General features: G+C 43.4%; 1 protein-coding gene across 2 annotated transcripts in view; it reads right to left on the bottom strand.

Moving 5' to 3' along the window:
* Positions 1-18010, bottom strand: part of STK32A (serine/threonine kinase 32A) — a 109111-nt gene that overhangs the window by 13958 nt on the left and 77143 nt on the right. For both annotated transcript variants that reach the window (XM_073221955.1, XM_073221956.1), the window contains exons 7-8: positions 12238-12327; positions 4104-4201 (exon numbers count right to left, since the gene is read on the bottom strand). In XM_073221955.1, the coding sequence (XP_073078056.1) occupies positions 4104-4201; positions 12238-12327 (188 nt within the window). The remainder of the gene's footprint in view (positions 1-4103; positions 4202-12237; positions 12328-18010) is intronic.

The following is an 18010-nucleotide window of genomic DNA, read 5'->3' as shown; positions in this document are numbered from 1 at the left end:
GGCCCTGTCCAGATACTCAAATACATGACTGTGGACTGCTGAGCTGAACTGGGAGAAGGAGAGAAGTTCACTAAAAGGTGACCTAACATAAGTGTTTGAGGTCACGTACTAAACGGAGTCATTCAGCTGGGGGTTCAGTTCCTCCGTCTGTGACAGCACCTACCTCATGAGATCGCTGGGAAAATTAAATGACATAATATATATGAAGTTCTCAATATAGTGGCTAATACATGTTAGATACAATGCAGGAGAGATATTTTTATTATTATTGACACAAGGGTAAAAAGGAGGGATATAAACGTGATGAGTGGACAGCAAGGTGAGTCACCCATCAAGGTGATGTGGAAAAGGCTTAACTCCGCGGATGTCAAGGTCAGTTTCCTAGGGCACCATGAAGGGTGAGGAGTTGAACCCCCCTGAAAATAAGATGGGCCAAATTTTTTTTTTATGCAGGGTCTAAAAACACCTGCCACATATTTTCTCTCTCGGGACCAAATAAAGGACCTTAGCTAATTCATTTGGCTCAGTAATGATGTAGTGGGAATAACCCCTGTAGCTCAGTGTGAGAAGGTACCAGACACTCTGCTCACCACTATCAAAGTCTGCTGGCTGTTTACTAGCCAAAGAGCTGTGGTCACTACTCACAATTCTTTTCATGTGCACCATTAAGAGTCTGGGTAGGTGTGGAAGACTTCAGCTTCCAGGGTTGTATGCACGTGTAAGTTTTTTTCTATTTTTCTTCTTCAATTCTGCTTCTAAACCTACTCTTTCTTAGACATCTAAAAACACAAAATCATTTGATAAATGAATAAATTAACTGATGAATGCCATAAGCAACTGGTTTACATGTGTTTTTATCATTATTTTCGAAGGCCATATGACCAAATTTAATATTTTTAAAAATCTTCATGATGTGTCAACTTATTCAAAATAGTCAAATTGCCCTTATCTTATACAATAACTTATTTTTCCAGTTCTACATTTTAAAATTCATGCTAATTCATCAACTACCCGAGTTGTATATGTATTATTTTTCAAATATTTATTGCATGCCTACAACACTCCAGTGTGTCTACTGGACACTGGGGATACAGTGAAGAACAGACAGCCAGGATTGTTACACTGATGCAGCCTATAGTCTACTTAGGGAAACCACAGATAATCATACAGTGTACACACACATGCACACTTAAATCAATGGAATGCATGCCATAAAGAAAAAATCACAGTGTGCAAGGACAGGACATATCAAATTATAAGGCAGCATGTAAATTGAGAGTGAGAATGAAAAAAGGAGGAAGGGAGAACAGCTAAAACATCAGAGAGAGAGAATGAGGTGCTGGGGTGACAGTCTTATTCCAGGAGTATAGAAGCAAAGAACTGCTGCTAAGGATGTACAATTAGTACAGAATCATACACGAACCTATCCTAAGCTAATACTTGGGAACAACACAACATGAGAGAAGATATGGACTTTGCCTTCACGGTGGCAATGGGAGCCGAGAGACACAGAGGTGGCAAAGCAGGTTAACAGCTAAGGGACCCATTCATCAAGACTGTGACCAAGCTCAGAAGCCACAGGGTGGCTTTGAAGCACATTTCTCTATGAGGCATATGTTTTTCTGTAAATAAGAATTTGTCAACGTGGAGGAAATGATGGTTTAGTGCCCTCCCTCTGCGGTTTAGTTGTGTTGACCGTTGTAATTAAATGCTGGTGTTCCATTTCTTCAGATCAGCTATACTTTGAGACATAACTTCATACCCCCACTGGCTCATTTTTCCTGGAATATGTCAGAATTGGTCTGCAGTGACTTGTTCGTCCATCGATTCCACAGGTATTTGTTATATTACTATTTAAAGTTAAATCCTATGGATAATACTGAAATGTATAAAATACGTTGAACAAATTTATAGTCTAAGAATATAGAAGAGATAAACACATAAAAATTGATATACCTGGAAAAATTTACAAGGATAGTAGTTTTACAAAATAGATTTAATCCTAAAAAGCTAAATAGATTGAGGTGTTCTAATGTAGAACGTTCTGTATTTTACCTCTTAAGTGGAAAAGCACTAATTTTATTTTTGATAGAACAACAATAATGTATATACATGCGTGTGGGAAAATAGATTATCTTTATAAGAGCAGAAAAGCTTTGGAAGAGAAAACAGCAAACTGTTCATTCTAAAGGTGGATTGGAAGGTTAAAGGAGGATTTAATTTTTTAATTGGGACTTTCCTTCATCTCAGAGGATATAGTTGATTTTTACCTTCATTTTTGTGCTTTTCTGTATTTCCAAGAATTATAATCCAGAAGAGTCATAAGAGAAATAAAGTAATAAATATTTGAAAGATATTCAAGTCACTTCAGCCAGAGACATCACAGCACATTTCCTCAGAGAAGGTGCCGGGTCGTCATGGGTCATAAAGAATAGGTCGGGTTTGAATAAGGAAAGACCTGGAGAAAGGCCTTCTCAGAAGGAAATTTGGGAGAGTCTCATAGTCCATCCTTCCTCAGAAATGATCGACATTCATTGGATGTAGAGATCCTGAAGAACTCTGCGATTAAGGCGCAGCCTTCACTTTACTCAAACTCAATTTAGCCCTTCCTAAACTGATCTGAAAAGTGATTTTTAAAGGACAGGGCCTACTTTGGGAAATAGCTTTATGGCAAAGGAATGAGAGGTTAAAAAAGCTCAAGGGATGCTTTGGGAAAAGGAGGAGGTCCAGAGAGGCCAAAGTGAGTTCATGGCCAGCCAGGGTCATTCATACTGGACAATATCCAAAAAGTCACCTGCTCCTGAAGGGCAAAGAATGCCAAGCTCAGGGGTCTGGAGACTGTGTGTGTGTGTGTGTGTGTGTGTGTGTGTGTGTGTGTGTGTGTGTGTATGTGTGTGTGACTATGTGAAGCACTGGAAACAACAATTTTTTAAATATGAGAAGTCAGATACATGCTTTAGGAAAATGAATCCGCACTCCTATGTTTATTGCAGCAGTATTCACAGTCGCCAAACAGGGAAACAACCTAAGTGTCTGACAACAAATAAATGGATGAAGAAAGTGTGGTATGCATATACATGGAATATTATTCAGCCATGACAAAGAAGGAAATCCTGCTCTTTGTCACAAAAAGGCTGGACCGTAAAGGCATATGTTACGTGGAACAAGCCAAAGACAAACACTGCATGGCCTCGTTCACATGTGGAATCTAAAACACAAGCCGAACTGATAAAAACAGAATAGAGAAGAGGTTGTGCCAGAGGCTGGGGGGTGTGGGAAGCAGGGGCTGTTGGTCAAAGGGCATAAACTTTCAGCTGTAAGATGACCAAGGCCTGAATAATGTATAACCTGCTGACTATGGGTGACGATGCTGTGTTGTATAATTAAAATTTGTTAGACAACTTAAATGTTCTTCAATATATAGTTATATAAATACATAAATTCAGCAACCTCATAGTAATTTTTGTCCCTCTTTCTGAAGGAAAAAAAAGAAAGGAAAATAAAAGAAGAAAAATCAGTCTGATAATGTTAATACAAGAGATTACAGGGAACTACCATAGAGGTAAAATAATACGAGGGCAAAATTCTTCCTTGGTATTTTCTTAGTTTAAGAAACATTTCCTTCTACAGGAAACTACTCTAGTTCTCTACTAAACCCAGAATCCAGGAGCCAAATGACAGGAACCCAACAAGACAGGGCATGAATCGTGTGGTATTAATGATTCACACTTGCCACGGGGAGCACGCCTGAGAGTCCTGGACTGTGACTGCACAATGACTTTCTTTAAACAAACAAATATATTTCCACAAGGTCTGTGGTGAGGTGCGCTGATTTCTTCTCTCTGGGAGATTATAATATCCATATTTTTTAATTTTATCTGCATAATTTAATGTTAACTCACATGCTTGGCTGTGTATACAGGAGAGTGAATTAATGTGTGCAGGAACCCCAGGGGTGATTATCGGCACCACGGGGCATAGGTGCTTTCACCCCTCAAGCAGACTGCTTGGTTTTCAACAAAAAAAAAGAAAAATCCATTCTTTCATTCTAAAAATGAAACTTGCTATAAGAGTAACCAGAAAGAAGTACAACTTTACTGTACCCGTCCTCTCAGCAGCTCATACGCCGTCACTCCCAGCGACCACCAGTCAACAGCAAAGGAGTAGCCTGCTTCTCTTCTGGAGTTGAACATTTCAGGTGCTGAGAATATAGAAACGTTAGGTGAGTTTTACTCCCTGAGATATTAACAAATCTATCTTCCTAACATGTTCCTCCAAAGGCGAATTATCAGGGGAAGAAGCGTAAACACTTCTATGAAGCTTTATCATCCATCACCAGATTGCTCACAGCAGGCAAAAATCTCTAATTTTCTAACCTCTCTCAACAGCCTCATTCATCAACCAACACACAGTCACGTACTGACCTCATGAACAATTTTTTTTCCTATTTAGATGGTGTGCTCATTCAAAACTGGATCCCACCAGCCTCAAGTGGGCAGGTGACCCTACAACCAAGAAGGCTGAGATCATGTTATGTGTCGTCCTGGTTTGGAAAGTCTGTGTCAGAGGCCCTGAATTCGTAACACTGCTGCAAGTAGCCTTGGATTCGGTGCCCTGCACACTGGACTGGCTCTCCGTCTGCATCGCCCATGAGAGGAAAGGGTGGTGTTTACAGCCTGCTGTGGGGCTGAGGGAGTGGGACCAGAGGGCCAGCACTCTGGGAGATAAAAGGGTCCACATCAGCTGGGGAAACTTGCACGTTGTGACATAGATATTTGAAAAGACTCCAGCAGAGGACACAGCCAGTCAATTCTATGCCCAGTGGGGGCCCCCTAGTGATGCATCTGCTAAGCCTTTTGATACACCAGGAAGCTCCCACATTCTCTTCCAAGAACACACCAGCCCCTGAGGGGCGGCGCACGGAGCATGAAGCACAGAGCGGTGCCACTGCCTGCCTAGTACTGAGCCTGGCAGAGAGAATGAATGACCAGCGATGAGTCAGTTCCACAGGACCGGGCTGCGGTTCCCCAGCTCTGGGACTGTGTGCCTCTTGGGTTCAAAGCCTGCCCTTGCTGCACACTTAGACCTGGACCGAGTGCATTCGCTGAGCTGGAGACTCATCAGCAGAATCGGAATAATAAGAAGGCAATCTTTACAGAGGTGAGAAAGTAAATGAGATAACACATGCCAAAATCTCAGCATAGTGCCTGGTGCTTGGAAAGTGCTCCAAAAAATTAGGCACTCTCTAGACAGGTAAATACCCATAATGATGAGAATTGTACCTGGTCAAAAGCTGTGCTCAGTTGACCCAAGTCTCTGGTAGTGAAGTCCTGACTCTGGGCAAAAGAAATGGGTATAACGTGGGGTCTGCACTCACAGGTTTGCTCTGTTCAGTGCACTCAAGTTCTAAGTAAAATCCTGTGGCTAACATCCATTTAGAGGTAGAATGCTGATTTTACAATTTCCGGACTGGCCTGCCTGTAAGAGGCATGTGGTAGCAGGACTGAGTAGGCTCACCGCCTGGTAAATTCCCCTTCGATGCTTCAGGGCATCCTTTCTGCAAGTTGCAGCTCCCCAGGAAGTTTGGGAGGCAATGGCCTTGCCTCCTGGGTGCCGCCACACACTGGATGGACTTCATTTCCACCCTCCCTTATCCGTGTCTCACAGCAAGCCCTCTCAGGTGGGCCCCCAGGTGACAGGTGACAGACATCTTACTAAGAGTAGCTGCAGAGAATTTTGAGGGATAAACAGACCATTGTGCTAAGAGAACACCTAAGAGAATGAACTTTATAATAAAGCTGTGTACTCTGTCATCTTGGAGCATCCTCAGACTTTCTGTCAGTACTCTTTTTTCTCTTTTTTACTTAATTTTCTGGCATGAAAACATTTAGATATGTGTTCCTTCATTCAAAAAGCACTAAGGTTTTTTTTCGGTAGAACATTAAAAAAAAACCATGGCAAACTGCAAAACCGTAACAGATGGGAATTCTTTGAGCCCTCCGAGAACTGAGAGCCCAGAGCAGGGAAATACAGAGGGTTTCATCAGCTCTTCTAGAAGATTCCACTGAGATGTGGAGAGAGGCTAAGTTTCCTTAAAAAAAAACCCATCAATTATGTTGTTTGGTTTTAAAGTATTTCAATACCTACATTCAGAGAAGTAAATAAACATAAAGGAAGAACTTACCAAGTAGTTATAAGCAAATGGCCCCGTAACCATTACATGGGTGAGGCCACAGAACCTTGACCCCGCCACTATGTCCCGCCCCGCCGACAATCCGCAGAGTGACTGCTATCCTGAACTCATGTTAGCGATTTTCTTGCCTTTCTACATAGATTTACTCTCTACTTATGCATTTCTCCACAGTACTTGAGGTTTGCCTGTTTTAGCAATATGAATGTTATATGTACATATATGTTGAATCTTTCTCCTTGTTTTCTTTGGTGTCTTGCTTTTCTTGCTCAATGGTATTTATCCAAGTTGCTGCACAGAGTTAGTTTGCTATATGAATATCTGTCATTCGCCTCCCTCTCCTATTGTTGACCACATTTGGGTCATTTTAACTTGGGAGTATTATGAACACAGCTCCCAGGTATAGTCCTGAACTGTAAGAAGTAAGATGAAAGGCTCCTCTAAGTGCACACGTCTGCAGGGTACTTTCCTGGGGGGAACTGCTGGAGATGGGGTGTGTATCTTCACATACGCTGAATAATGCTAAACCATTCACCAAGGTGGGAGGACCGATTAACGCTATAACCAGCCGTGCATCAGAGTTGCTTTTGCTCAGTTTCCTTATCCACACTTGGTATTAACTGACCTTTTGATTTTTTGTCAATCTAGTGAGTGTGGAATAGTCTATTCCTTGTGAAAGAACATTCCTTGTGGTTTAAATTAGCATTCTCCTAATTACTAATAAGCTTGAGCACATTTTAATGTATTTATTAGCTCTTTGGATTTCCATCATGTGGTTTTCAGATTTTAAAACATCTGGAGAGTAGATTCTGGTCAGGACATAAAGAAAGGACCCCAGATCTAATCTACAAATTTAATGCAATAGAAATAATTAATGGAATTCACAGAAATTATTCTAAATTTCATCTACACAAAAGTATGAATAACAAAGTTTTTTCTTAAAAAGAATAGAAAGACTTGCATCCTAAGTATTAAATTACATTATAAAGCTACAGTAATAACGACTTAAGTCTATAGGATAGAAATACTAGCACATAAAGATATTAGTTTATGATGAACATATTTCAAGTCAGCATGGAAAGGGTCTTATTTAATACATGGTCTCAAAGCAATCATTTAATAATCTAGCAAAAAATAAGAACAGATCCCTTACCACGTATCTTCAGTCAAGCTGCTATATAACTGGAATGAGTAAAAAATGAAACTATAACAATAATAAAAATACTAGGTAACAATATCTAAGGTCTACCAATAAATAAGAAGGTCTTGTTAAGAATGCCACCAAAGGTAGAAACTAAAAGCAAAGACTGATGGCTTGTTGAGGATAGAAAATAGTTTTTTATGTAATAGTACCATAAGAACAACAGCAAGCTAAAAGGCAGGAAGATCATATTTATAACACATAAGATACATTATAAGTAAATATTCCTAATATATAAAGGGCAAGAATTCTTTATATAATCAACCAGAAGTATCAGAATCAGATAAAAGTATTAACGCCCTAATAGAAAATGGCAAAGAACATGAACAGGCAATTTACAAAAGTAGACAAAGAAATGAAATCTGACATCACAGTGAGGACCATTCTGAATGATCTTTTCGGGAAGACCAAAGATATTGATGTGCAGCCCTGGTGGGAATGCAAGACAGTGAATGTCCTCAGACATTTCCAGAGCACATGAGCAGAAATCCACGCGGAGGTTCAGGGGAGAAATGCATCGGTATATATACTCCCTGTTGACCTGATATTTTTGAACGGGAATTTATCACAAGGAAATAAGTTTCAGGACATATTTCTGCTAACAGGATTTTTATCACAGGTTTATTCATATTTCAAAATGAGAAACAATCTAATGTTTCATAATAATGAATTGGCTATAGAAATCTTGATGCAGCTTTCTAATTCCATAGCATTTGGCCATTAAAAATGATAGTTATGTAGATGGACATGGGAAAATAATCAGAATGTCAGTTGCCAAGACACAGGCGCTGGAGTCGAGGAGGGGGCTTAGTTCTGGCTGAGGGGTGCTTATTGGCTGGAAGCAGAGGAGTAGCCGAGCAGTGGTAGAGGCCGGGGCTCTGATGTCAGACCCTGTGGGCTGTATTCGAGCCCCACCTGAGGCAAAGGGCTTAACTTCTCAGTCTGCACAGATTACGTGGAATAACAGTAATACCCGCCGCACAGAATAGTTTTTAGTTTAAGTGACGTAATATATGCACTTCGAATAGTGAAGAGCTCAGTGGATGTCAGCCAGTGTCCCTTCATTATCATCGCCACGCATGTTCCAGGCTGGAGATGTTTCCAGGCTTGGGCTTAACTTCATGCCATACCGGCCACTAGCTGTGTGATTATGACCATGTCACTACCTCCCTGGCCATGATTGTCTGTTTAATCAATGAAATCAGAATAATAGTAAAACCTATTTTATAGGGTTGCTTTGATAATCTAATGACATGATGTTAAAAACTTAGCAAAGTGCTTGGGACGTAATAAATGCTCACTATATAATGCCTATCTTGTTGTTACATTATAAAGTGAATATTCAGGTCACAAAAACTCAGTATGATCCAACTTTGAAAAAAAAATGTCCGTGTGTCTGTATGTGTGTAGAAAAAAGTCTGGAGGGAAACCATAAATACAAATAGTGGGATTAATTTCATTTCCCCTTTGCTGATCAGCATTACACACATTTATTTCCCTTTTGCTTATTAGCATTTTTTCACATTTATGTTGTTCTGTTTTAATTTGGAGGGGAATGCTTTAATGGGTGAAGTTCGAAATAATCTGGACTGTGTTTCTTCGGACCTCACAACGGGGAGGAGGAAGGGCCGGCGGCAGAGGCTGGCGAATGTGTGCGGGGTTTGGGGGGGGCGTCAGGACCCACGGGGGCTCCACGCCTCATTCCCAGAACCGAGGGGCTGCGCGGCACTGTGCAGAGCAGCAAGTGGGTGCATGTCATATATGCCTATGATCTTCATTCAATATTTCATTCTGGTTTTCTTTGTTTTTTAGGATTTTTTTCCCTCTCTGGTTAATTGCTAGTTAGTATCCCACAGGGGTGCCAAAAACGGGTGCTGGCAAGTGTCCCCTAGGCAGATTTTACCAAATTATTGAGAACATGATTTTTAAAAAGAAAGAGCAGACTTCCACCCACGTCCCTCTTAGAAAGACTCCTATCCAAAAATCAACGGCAAGAGCAACTTCTGGATAAGGAGATAAGCAATGGCGGTCAGATATTCATTTTTTTTTAATTAAACAGGAAACATTTTTAAGTTTGGCTTGACTAAATTGACTTACAACCATTTTAAGAGACCACAAATAGTAATTTTTAAAAATGTCTCCCTTTATTTCTCTTTCAGAGAGTAGCTTGATTTTCTAAAGGCAGACAGTGCTTGGTTTAAATCTAGGCTTTTTCAATTTATTAGCCATGTGATCTCGGGCAAATTACTTAGCCTCTTATTTTCTTCATTGTAAAACGATGTTAATTACATAGGGTTGCCTCATAGGGTTGTTAAGAAGAAAATAAATGAGTAAATGAATGTGTAACATTTAACACATTGTCTGGTCCATAAAAAGCTTTCAATAAATATTAGTAATTGTTAATTATAAGGGTGACAGTGGAGAAGCAAAGAGAACCTTGACTCGATTCCAATTTCCTAGCTCTATGTTGTGAAAAGACTAGAAATGACAAATTTGAGGAAAATTAAATCACACAGACATTGTAGTTAAAACCGCTGGGGAGAGAAAAGAAGGGTGGCTTCCCCTTACTCTTCTCACCATGGAAACCAGCCCTAGAAAACCCAGATGCACATTTTCTGATTTGGCTCCAAGAAAATAGCCCTTATTATGGAAACCCAAGAGACCCACGGAATAAACTCCTCAGACCAGGTCTGGGCAGTCGTTGTCAGCATCTGAGTACTATGGGTTCTAGGCAGAAAAGAGGCTGAATTCCATGTGTCCATTATTTTAGAAGTGATAAGAGATTTATTCCTTCACTGGTAATCAGAAGCCAGGAAATTTGCAATTGTTCAGCTATCATATAAAATAAGACTCATTTTTTTTCCCATAGAAAATGTCTTTTTCTTGGAGAGTGAGGTGGCCCTGCACGTAGGGGTTTTCTTTCCTTCTCTCTTCTGAGCTACATGAGAAAGAGAATGAAGTATTAGTAGAAAGTGGCTTTGCTGTCGCCCTTGATTCAAGTTCAAGCAACTTGCCTGTGAATCACTCATCATATTCAGCCAGTGAAATTCATTCTAACCCAGCAGTTTCACCAGTGACATCATCCGCTTTAAGCACCTCAACTAATTCGGGTGGAAGCGTGAATAACATTATTCTATCATTTGCCGATAGCTGTGTGGTGGATTCCCTCCCATTGTTGCTGGATGGTGGGGGAGTAACGATAGCTCAGTCTGTTGCCTAATAAATTTTAATTCCTTTTGCTTATTAAAACATTACCTTAGATACTTTAAAATTTAGTCCTATGAATTAAACAAATCAGCCTCATATCTTAGTCGAAGCTCCCCCACACCACCCAGCTGGATTCAGCCACCTCGGCATGGAGACGGGCAGCCTGCCTGGCCCCCACAGACCTCCTCCCATTTCCAAGAAAGTACCATTTGTTTTTGGGACACAGAAGAGGACTAGCAGAGGCAGAGGGGCCTGAACACAAATGCCCTGTGCCTGCCCTGGGGTGATCTCTCTTCAGCTGCTTCTAATAGCTGACATAGCTCGGGGTCTGCAGCAGAGGGTCTCAACCCTGGCTGCGCAGCAGAATTACCTAAAGAGCTTTTAAACCACCCTATGCTTGGGCGTCAACCTCCAGAGATTCTGAGACGGTTCGGTTATGTTGGGACTGATGGTGTCTCTGGTAAGCTAATGCTGACAGCACACATGCACACACACACACACACACACGCACGCACGCGTGCACACACCCCTGCATCTCTGTGTCTCCTCCTACCACGGTCCTCAGCAACACCTGACCCTAAACTCATCAACCCTCACTGGCCGGCTCGGGCTCTCTCAGCACAGGGAATGGTGGGCACGTGCAGTGAGCAATCAGACATCAGCCAAGACTGGAACACCAGGTGCGTCTTCTCACAGTCACGCAGACTTTATAGATAATTCCTGGAGATCTGACTCAGCTGCCTTGGGGAAAGGCAGGGAGAGAGGAGGAAGGCCCTCCTCCTGAATAGTATATGCCCCTAAAGGGTAACAATTCTCTCTTTTTTCTGGGGATGGATGTGAAGTACGCCTGGTTGTGTGCAGTGGCATCGACACCGAGATGGCTTTCTCCAACCACAGAACTTAGAATTTGTTTCCATTTGTGGCTGTTCACATAATTAAATGTGAGACCTACCTGACAATTTTGGCATCTGACTTTACCCTTTATCACCCTCTGGGTAAATTCTGAATCTTTAGGCAAAACCCAGTCATTTAGCTTTAAAAGGAGAACTTACAGGACTGTGGTAAAACTGAAACTAAAGTCATAATGGAAAGGCACTTGGTGAATCCTGTAGTCCTTTGCATGTAATTAAGTATTAAGTAAGTAGCAGTTACACTAATTCTGCGTTGATTATTACCACCCTATTTATCGCTGCATCTTCTCTGTTTGATTCTATTTTTAAAACTCTCACTAGCGGGTCAGCTCTGTGAGCTGCGGAACTTGTCTGTTCTGCTCACTATCAGGTCGCTAGTGTGCCTGATACAGTGCTGAGCACAGAGGCAACTCGGAGATATTTATTGGATTAATTAATACTCTTTGTTAGGAAGTGAGTAGAAACTGTCCTTTATGTCACTCATAAAATAGTGATTCGAAATGTAATCTAGTGGCCCTCCTGACTCAATATCTGATTGGGTGCTTGCTCAGTGGAGAATCCTGAGGCTCACCTCCCCCAGGAAATCAGCAGCTCTTGGGGTTAAGTCAGAGGACTGGCATTCCTGGCTGCAAGTCCCTGCTGCTGATGGAACCCATATAAATGGTATCTGCAGGCATGGAGAACAAAAGCCCTGCTCTTAGTCACTATGGCGCTCACGGAGCCCCTACCCATGTAAGGCTTGGTGCCGGCCATGGTGGTGATCCGCATCTCCCTGGGCAGCATCGCGGCGATGTTGAAGTCTGTGATGTGCACGTGCCCTGGCGAGAGAGAAGGACCACAGGGAATGTCAGCGCATTCAACTCAGGGGCACAGCATGCGTCCAACTGAATGCTTCTGGGAGCTTAGCCTGTAAAAAATGCTTGTATCCAGGTTGCAATTGGTCCAGGGAAGTAAAAGCTGAATTATTCTGTCCTCAAGACCAATATGGTCTTCAGCCAGCAACCCTCCAACCGTCAGAAGGTGATAAGCAAATGTTAGTGTCTGGTTGTAAACTTGGAGCTCATCCTCAGAAAGTTTTAACCTTGCTGGTTAAGTGCCCATGCTGTGGTACTTTCTACCTAGCCAATCTTTGTCAGCTGGCAACATTTTAAATTGGTGTCCTGTGAGTATCAAGAGGGAAGCAGCCAGAAGCTATTGGAAGTATCAAATTTCCAAGCACCTCTTACGGGATCTTTTTTTTTTAGGAGACAAATATTGTTACTACAAAGCTGACACAAATACATATATTTATTCTATACCAAGAAAAAGTCATTTTTTTCCTCATTTTTCTGAAACACCATTAGTATTTTTTGTCAGATGGTTCAGGCTTTCCCTCACTTATCCTCGACAAAGTGGCTTATTAAGAGAAGGCAGGGAAAAAAGGCAAATTTTATTATAAGGAGCCCTAGACTGGAATCCAGGAGATCTGGGTCCTACCCTGAACTCAGCCCCTAAAACATTGTAGACGTCATGTTCCTTTCCGGTGTCGAACCTGTTTCCCATTAGTTAAAAACAAAGCAAAACAAAAACCACAACAAAACGGACTGGGTAGTGGATGATGTCTAGGGTCTCCCTCAGCTCCAATACTTCTGGCAATGAGTGTGGGTCCAAACATTCGAGTTCCGCAAAGAGCATCCTACGGAGTGTGTTAGGGTCCCTGCATTTACAGCTACAAGGAGGAAGAGGGCAGTACCAGCGGCTCAGGGGGACAAGCCCATCGTGTTAGCTGCTGGCACAAAAGCCCTTTGCTTTCAGAGGATCTTGAAGTGTTGGCATTTCATTTCCATTTGCACGCGGCTGTGGTTCGATGAGATGTGGCTGTAGGGAGGGATGTCATCTACTTCTCCCACATCCACAGTCCGCACACCCCCTGCTAAACTTCACCATCTATTTGTCATGATCAGAAACTCCAGTGTCATTTGGCAAAACACATGTGCCTGGACTTCCCTCTCCGGAGACCCCAGTGCCTTGCGGCTGGGAGGAGAGCCAGCCACCCACTTTAAGAGGAAGACACTCCCCAGGTGGCCGAGACGAGCAGCCAGGCATGCAGCCCTCCACTTCAGCCTGAGCAGAAGAGCTAAACCGACTGAATCCCAGGGTTATCTAGGCTAGTGCAGGAGTAGAAGGTAGAGGATAGTTTAGAGCCACTTGGTTCTCAAAGCGTGGTCCCCGGACCAGCAAAATAGCATCACCTGGGAACTTGTTAGAACTGCAGATGATCAGCCCCTGCCCCCAATGCACTGGATCAGAAACTCTGAGAGCGGCCCGGTGTTTAGATGAACACCCCCTCCACCAGGTGGTTCCTATCCAAGGAAAGTCTCCGACGCTCTTTTGAAAGAAGACCTGGCGTGGTAGCAGATCTTCGCGCTGGTAAGTACTCATTACGTATCTTTTGAATTTGGTTGGAAGGAACTTGAAGTTTATCTTTCAAGTGGCATTTACATTCCTATGATTCACTGCCATTTTCAAATGATTTTCACACACTTTAGCCTAGTGAGGTAGTCTTATTTTATAGAAGAGTTGTTTGTGGTTAAGTGGAACTAGAATTCAAGGACCTAGAATTTGGCCTCCAAAAACTTTTTGTGCTACATCCCGACACCAAAGGGCTGGATAAATTGGAAACAATCACCTTTCGGTTGGCTCAGAGTTTATTTCTCCACCAGATGTAAAGGATGGGGAGGAATTATTTGAGGGTCAGGACCTGCTGGAACCTGGAGACCCTAGTAAGTTCTCGGTTCGTATCTTTTGAATCTGGTTGAAAGGAAACCTCATGCGTTTAAGCTAAACAATGAAAGCAAGGTTTCCCAGAGCCCATGGGTAGCGGCTGGAGCCTCCATCCCAGGCCCAGGATGCCGCTGTGCCCCCGTCTGCTCACTTCGGTGATCTCTCTGCCGGGTTCCCCCCTGTGCTGTCAAAATGAATCTGGGTGCCGGCTCACAGGGGAGGAAGGGTCCGTCACCTGCTGGTTGAGAGAGCCGGGAGTTGTCTTGGGAGTAAGGGAAAGCGCTGGCTTCTTTGTAAACTCAGGCCCCAGGAGGGCCTCAGGATGGGGCTTCTCAGCCTGGGCACTACTGAGATCTTGGTCCTGCTGATTCTGTGCTGTGCAACTGCAGATGCTTAGTCGTATCCCTGGCCTCTACCCACTGATGCCAATAGCACGCCCTACTCTTGGCTGGACCCCCCTGACAATCATAAATAGCTCCAGACACGGAGGGGCGGTAGAGCCAACTCCTCCCTGGTTAGAACCACAGCCTCAGTGTGAGGCTCTCCAGGCCCCAGGCGCAGGACTGCCTGAGGCCGCACCCTGACCCGCCCTCGTCTTGCCACCTCTGGGGGGCACAGGATCGCACTGAGAGCCCCAGGTCTTAGTGTTGAATCGCTGAGTTCAGTCGTCACTGTCGTCAGATGTACACTCTCGCCGGGCCGTGTTCAGCCCGAGGGTCTTCCTTCGCACAGCACTCCAGGACCCCATAACCAACTGGCTGGCGTTGCCCCTGACTTTTAAAAATTTTCCTTGCTCGAAAATGTTGAGCGTATGTGAGCCACTTTTTTCTGAGGTTCGTGTTATAAATGCATATCCTTAGGTACTAGCTGAGACTTAATAAATCTGACTATTGGGAATATGGCACAGTAATATATATATATATATATGATGATATATATAAATTTTTTTTTTCTTAAAAAATTGTTGCCTACCTGGATTTTAGGTACATTTTGGGACTCTGCAAGGGAGAAGCTGCTGAGGTAGCAGGCTCAGCTCTCCCTCACTCCCCCAGACTGGACTTTTGCGTCTCTGTTCCCTGTGATGACGAATGATATTAAGAAACCTAAAGTATAGACAATGTCTAATTGCCATTTTCTCAGATGTGCCAGGCAAACATTACTGTTCCTCTGGCTGCAGCATCTATTCCTGAATAATTTAAGAAAAACACAAGAATTTTAGACACTATGGAACCGACAGAATTAGATGGGTACTTAAGTTGGTACAATCTAAGAATATATATCAGGACGGTTGGTTATGAGCCGTCCAGAAGTCAGACGGCACCTGCGGCTCTGAACTAGTGAGGAGACGTTTGGGGAGACAGTAACAGGTACGGTCTAAATTAAACACATTGTTTTAAGTCAAATTGTGATGTACAAGGAATGTTCATTTGTACGGTGAAAGATTCTCCATTTTACAGAATGATTCAGCTCCTTTAAATATCACTGTTTCCTGATGAATATGAACCGATATGAATCAATAAGAATGAGCAAAGTTTCTTCCTGTGACTGAATGATGCTAATTGAAATGTATGTGGTGAGACACACAGCTCTCCTGGAGGGGGTGTGGGAGGCATATCCGAGATAGGCGATTATCCTTCACTAAAACCCCCCTGCGAGAGGCGCATGTGATGGCCCACCAGTGGTGAAATAATATAAATGTGGCTGGGGAAGACAAAGGAGGGTTCAAATGTGGGGCCTGGGAAATCACACCAGAAGACACTCCCCGAGGCAGGCGCTGACTTGTGATTCGGTCGATCGGCCCAAGAGCCGCTCAGTGTCATGAGCTGGGAGGTGGGTGGTAGGTAAGCGGCAACTTATTCATCTGCAAGTGGTTCATTCTGATCCCTGAGTGACCCTGAAAGCCTTAGTTTCTCAGAATCTGAATAAAGAGAAAGTAAATAACCTCAAAATATAATTTTCTCCAGAAAGGGATCCCCAGGACAATGTCAAGACAACAGCTCTCGGTCTTTTCCGTTTGCTTCCATCCCACGCACACATCCATAACCCTTTTCAAAGCAGTGTGTCTCTTATTCGCTGTAGTGACTTCAAGTTGAGTTCAGGGTGGGAGTATAAGCTAGATAAGCCCCCACTTAATTCACTGTCTCAAACCCAAGAGTTGAGAGTTAAAGGAGTCACCGCAAAGGGGGGGAACCCGCTGACAGGCACAGGCACCCCAGGATGGCGCTTCTGCTCCCTCGGCCGGAGCCCCAGCCCCACCAACAAGAAAACACCCTGAGAAGTGGCTTAGCCCCCTGTGCATGTACGCGAAAGGCAGAATGGGCCATTGAAAGCGTAGTTACCTGAAAATTAGGGTTCAACAGAACTATTTAAACACGAGACCTAACACATAGACACACAGAATCGTTGGCACATCCCTTCTGCAATCAAAATAATTCTTGGGTAAAGATACGTGAATACCCAGCTTGTACAATGACTCTCTGTGATATGGACAAGGCCACATCAAACAAGGGAAAGCCGTTTAAGGTTCCTTCCCTAGGGGAGAAAGCCACCATCTCCTCATGGAATCATACTAACATCTGACTTTCTTAAGAGTAATATCCTTGTGCAGACTGTGCAATCAAGCACTCTATAAATGTACGGCACCTAGCCTGCACAGCACCCCTCAGAAGTGAGCGCTCTTTTGATCCTGAAGAGACTAAGGTGCAGAGAAAGTCGAAGCGACCTGTTGACTGTCAGAGCTGGTGAGCGGGCGAACGGGGTTTTGAAATGCAGGCAAATCTGGCTCCAGAATCCATGACCTTAATTGTATCAGGCAGTTAATCTTTCACAAGGGTAGTCTCCCAGGGTAGTTAAACTTGGAGGAGTGATTTATTTCTGGACTGTTCTCCTAATCTACAATCACCAAGTTGACAAAAAGGAAAAAAAAAATGAGGAACAAGAAACTGAATGAGAGAACAGGTGACCTCAACACGGTAGAAATGAGGGCATGTTGAGGCCCAAGATTAAAGCACTGTTCTCTGAAAGGAAGGTACGTCTTTAAAACGTTCTGGCTGAGAGGACCCGTGTGTCTCCGTTCAGAGCCTCAGCAGATGGCAGAGTGGCAACTGGATGCAAAGGCAACCAGCCAAGGAGGCGGGCGGGGGCGGAACCCCAAACTGGGTTCTGCTTCAAGGGCCACACGCTCTCACGAGGCTGTGGTGGGCAGGCAGAGCACCTCCTTCTCAGTCGCGCACAGGTAGCCCCTCTAGACTAGGGGCTGCTCTCCGTGACCGTGAAGCTCCCTAGAGCCTACCTGCACTGGGTGAGACAGGAGCCTGCTTCCTCTAGGGCAGGGATGGCTGGTGTTTTAATGAAAGTCGCCTTCACGCTAAAGCTACTCGTGCTCACCCTGCTGAGACTCAGGGAATCTGTTCCCAAATGTCGGAAACAGAAAGGGAAGCAAGAAATAAGGCATTGGAAGAAAGTGGAAAAATATTTTTTTGACAGTCCATAAAAAAATAATGACCCTGAGCTTTGAAATTAGAGGTCATACACAAAAGTGTTTCTTAGCCCTCTGCACACAGGTCTGGTAAATCAGGTTTAAAATGAACTATGTAAATAAATAATGAGCAATGGCTGGTACTTGGAGTTTCCATCCCCCTTGCAAAGCCCTTTTGTGAACGTTAGATGAATAAGGAGTTTTTCAGAGTTAGGACTCCTTCATCTAGCAGCTTCCTGAAAACATGACAAGGATCTTAT

This window comes from Manis javanica, chromosome 14 (genome assembly GCF_040802235.1).
Source record: "Manis javanica isolate MJ-LG chromosome 14, MJ_LKY, whole genome shotgun sequence".
Lineage (NCBI taxonomy): Eukaryota > Metazoa > Chordata > Mammalia > Pholidota > Manidae > Manis > Manis javanica.
Note: the sequence above shows the minus strand (reverse complement) of the source record. Positions and strands in the feature narration are given on the sequence as shown.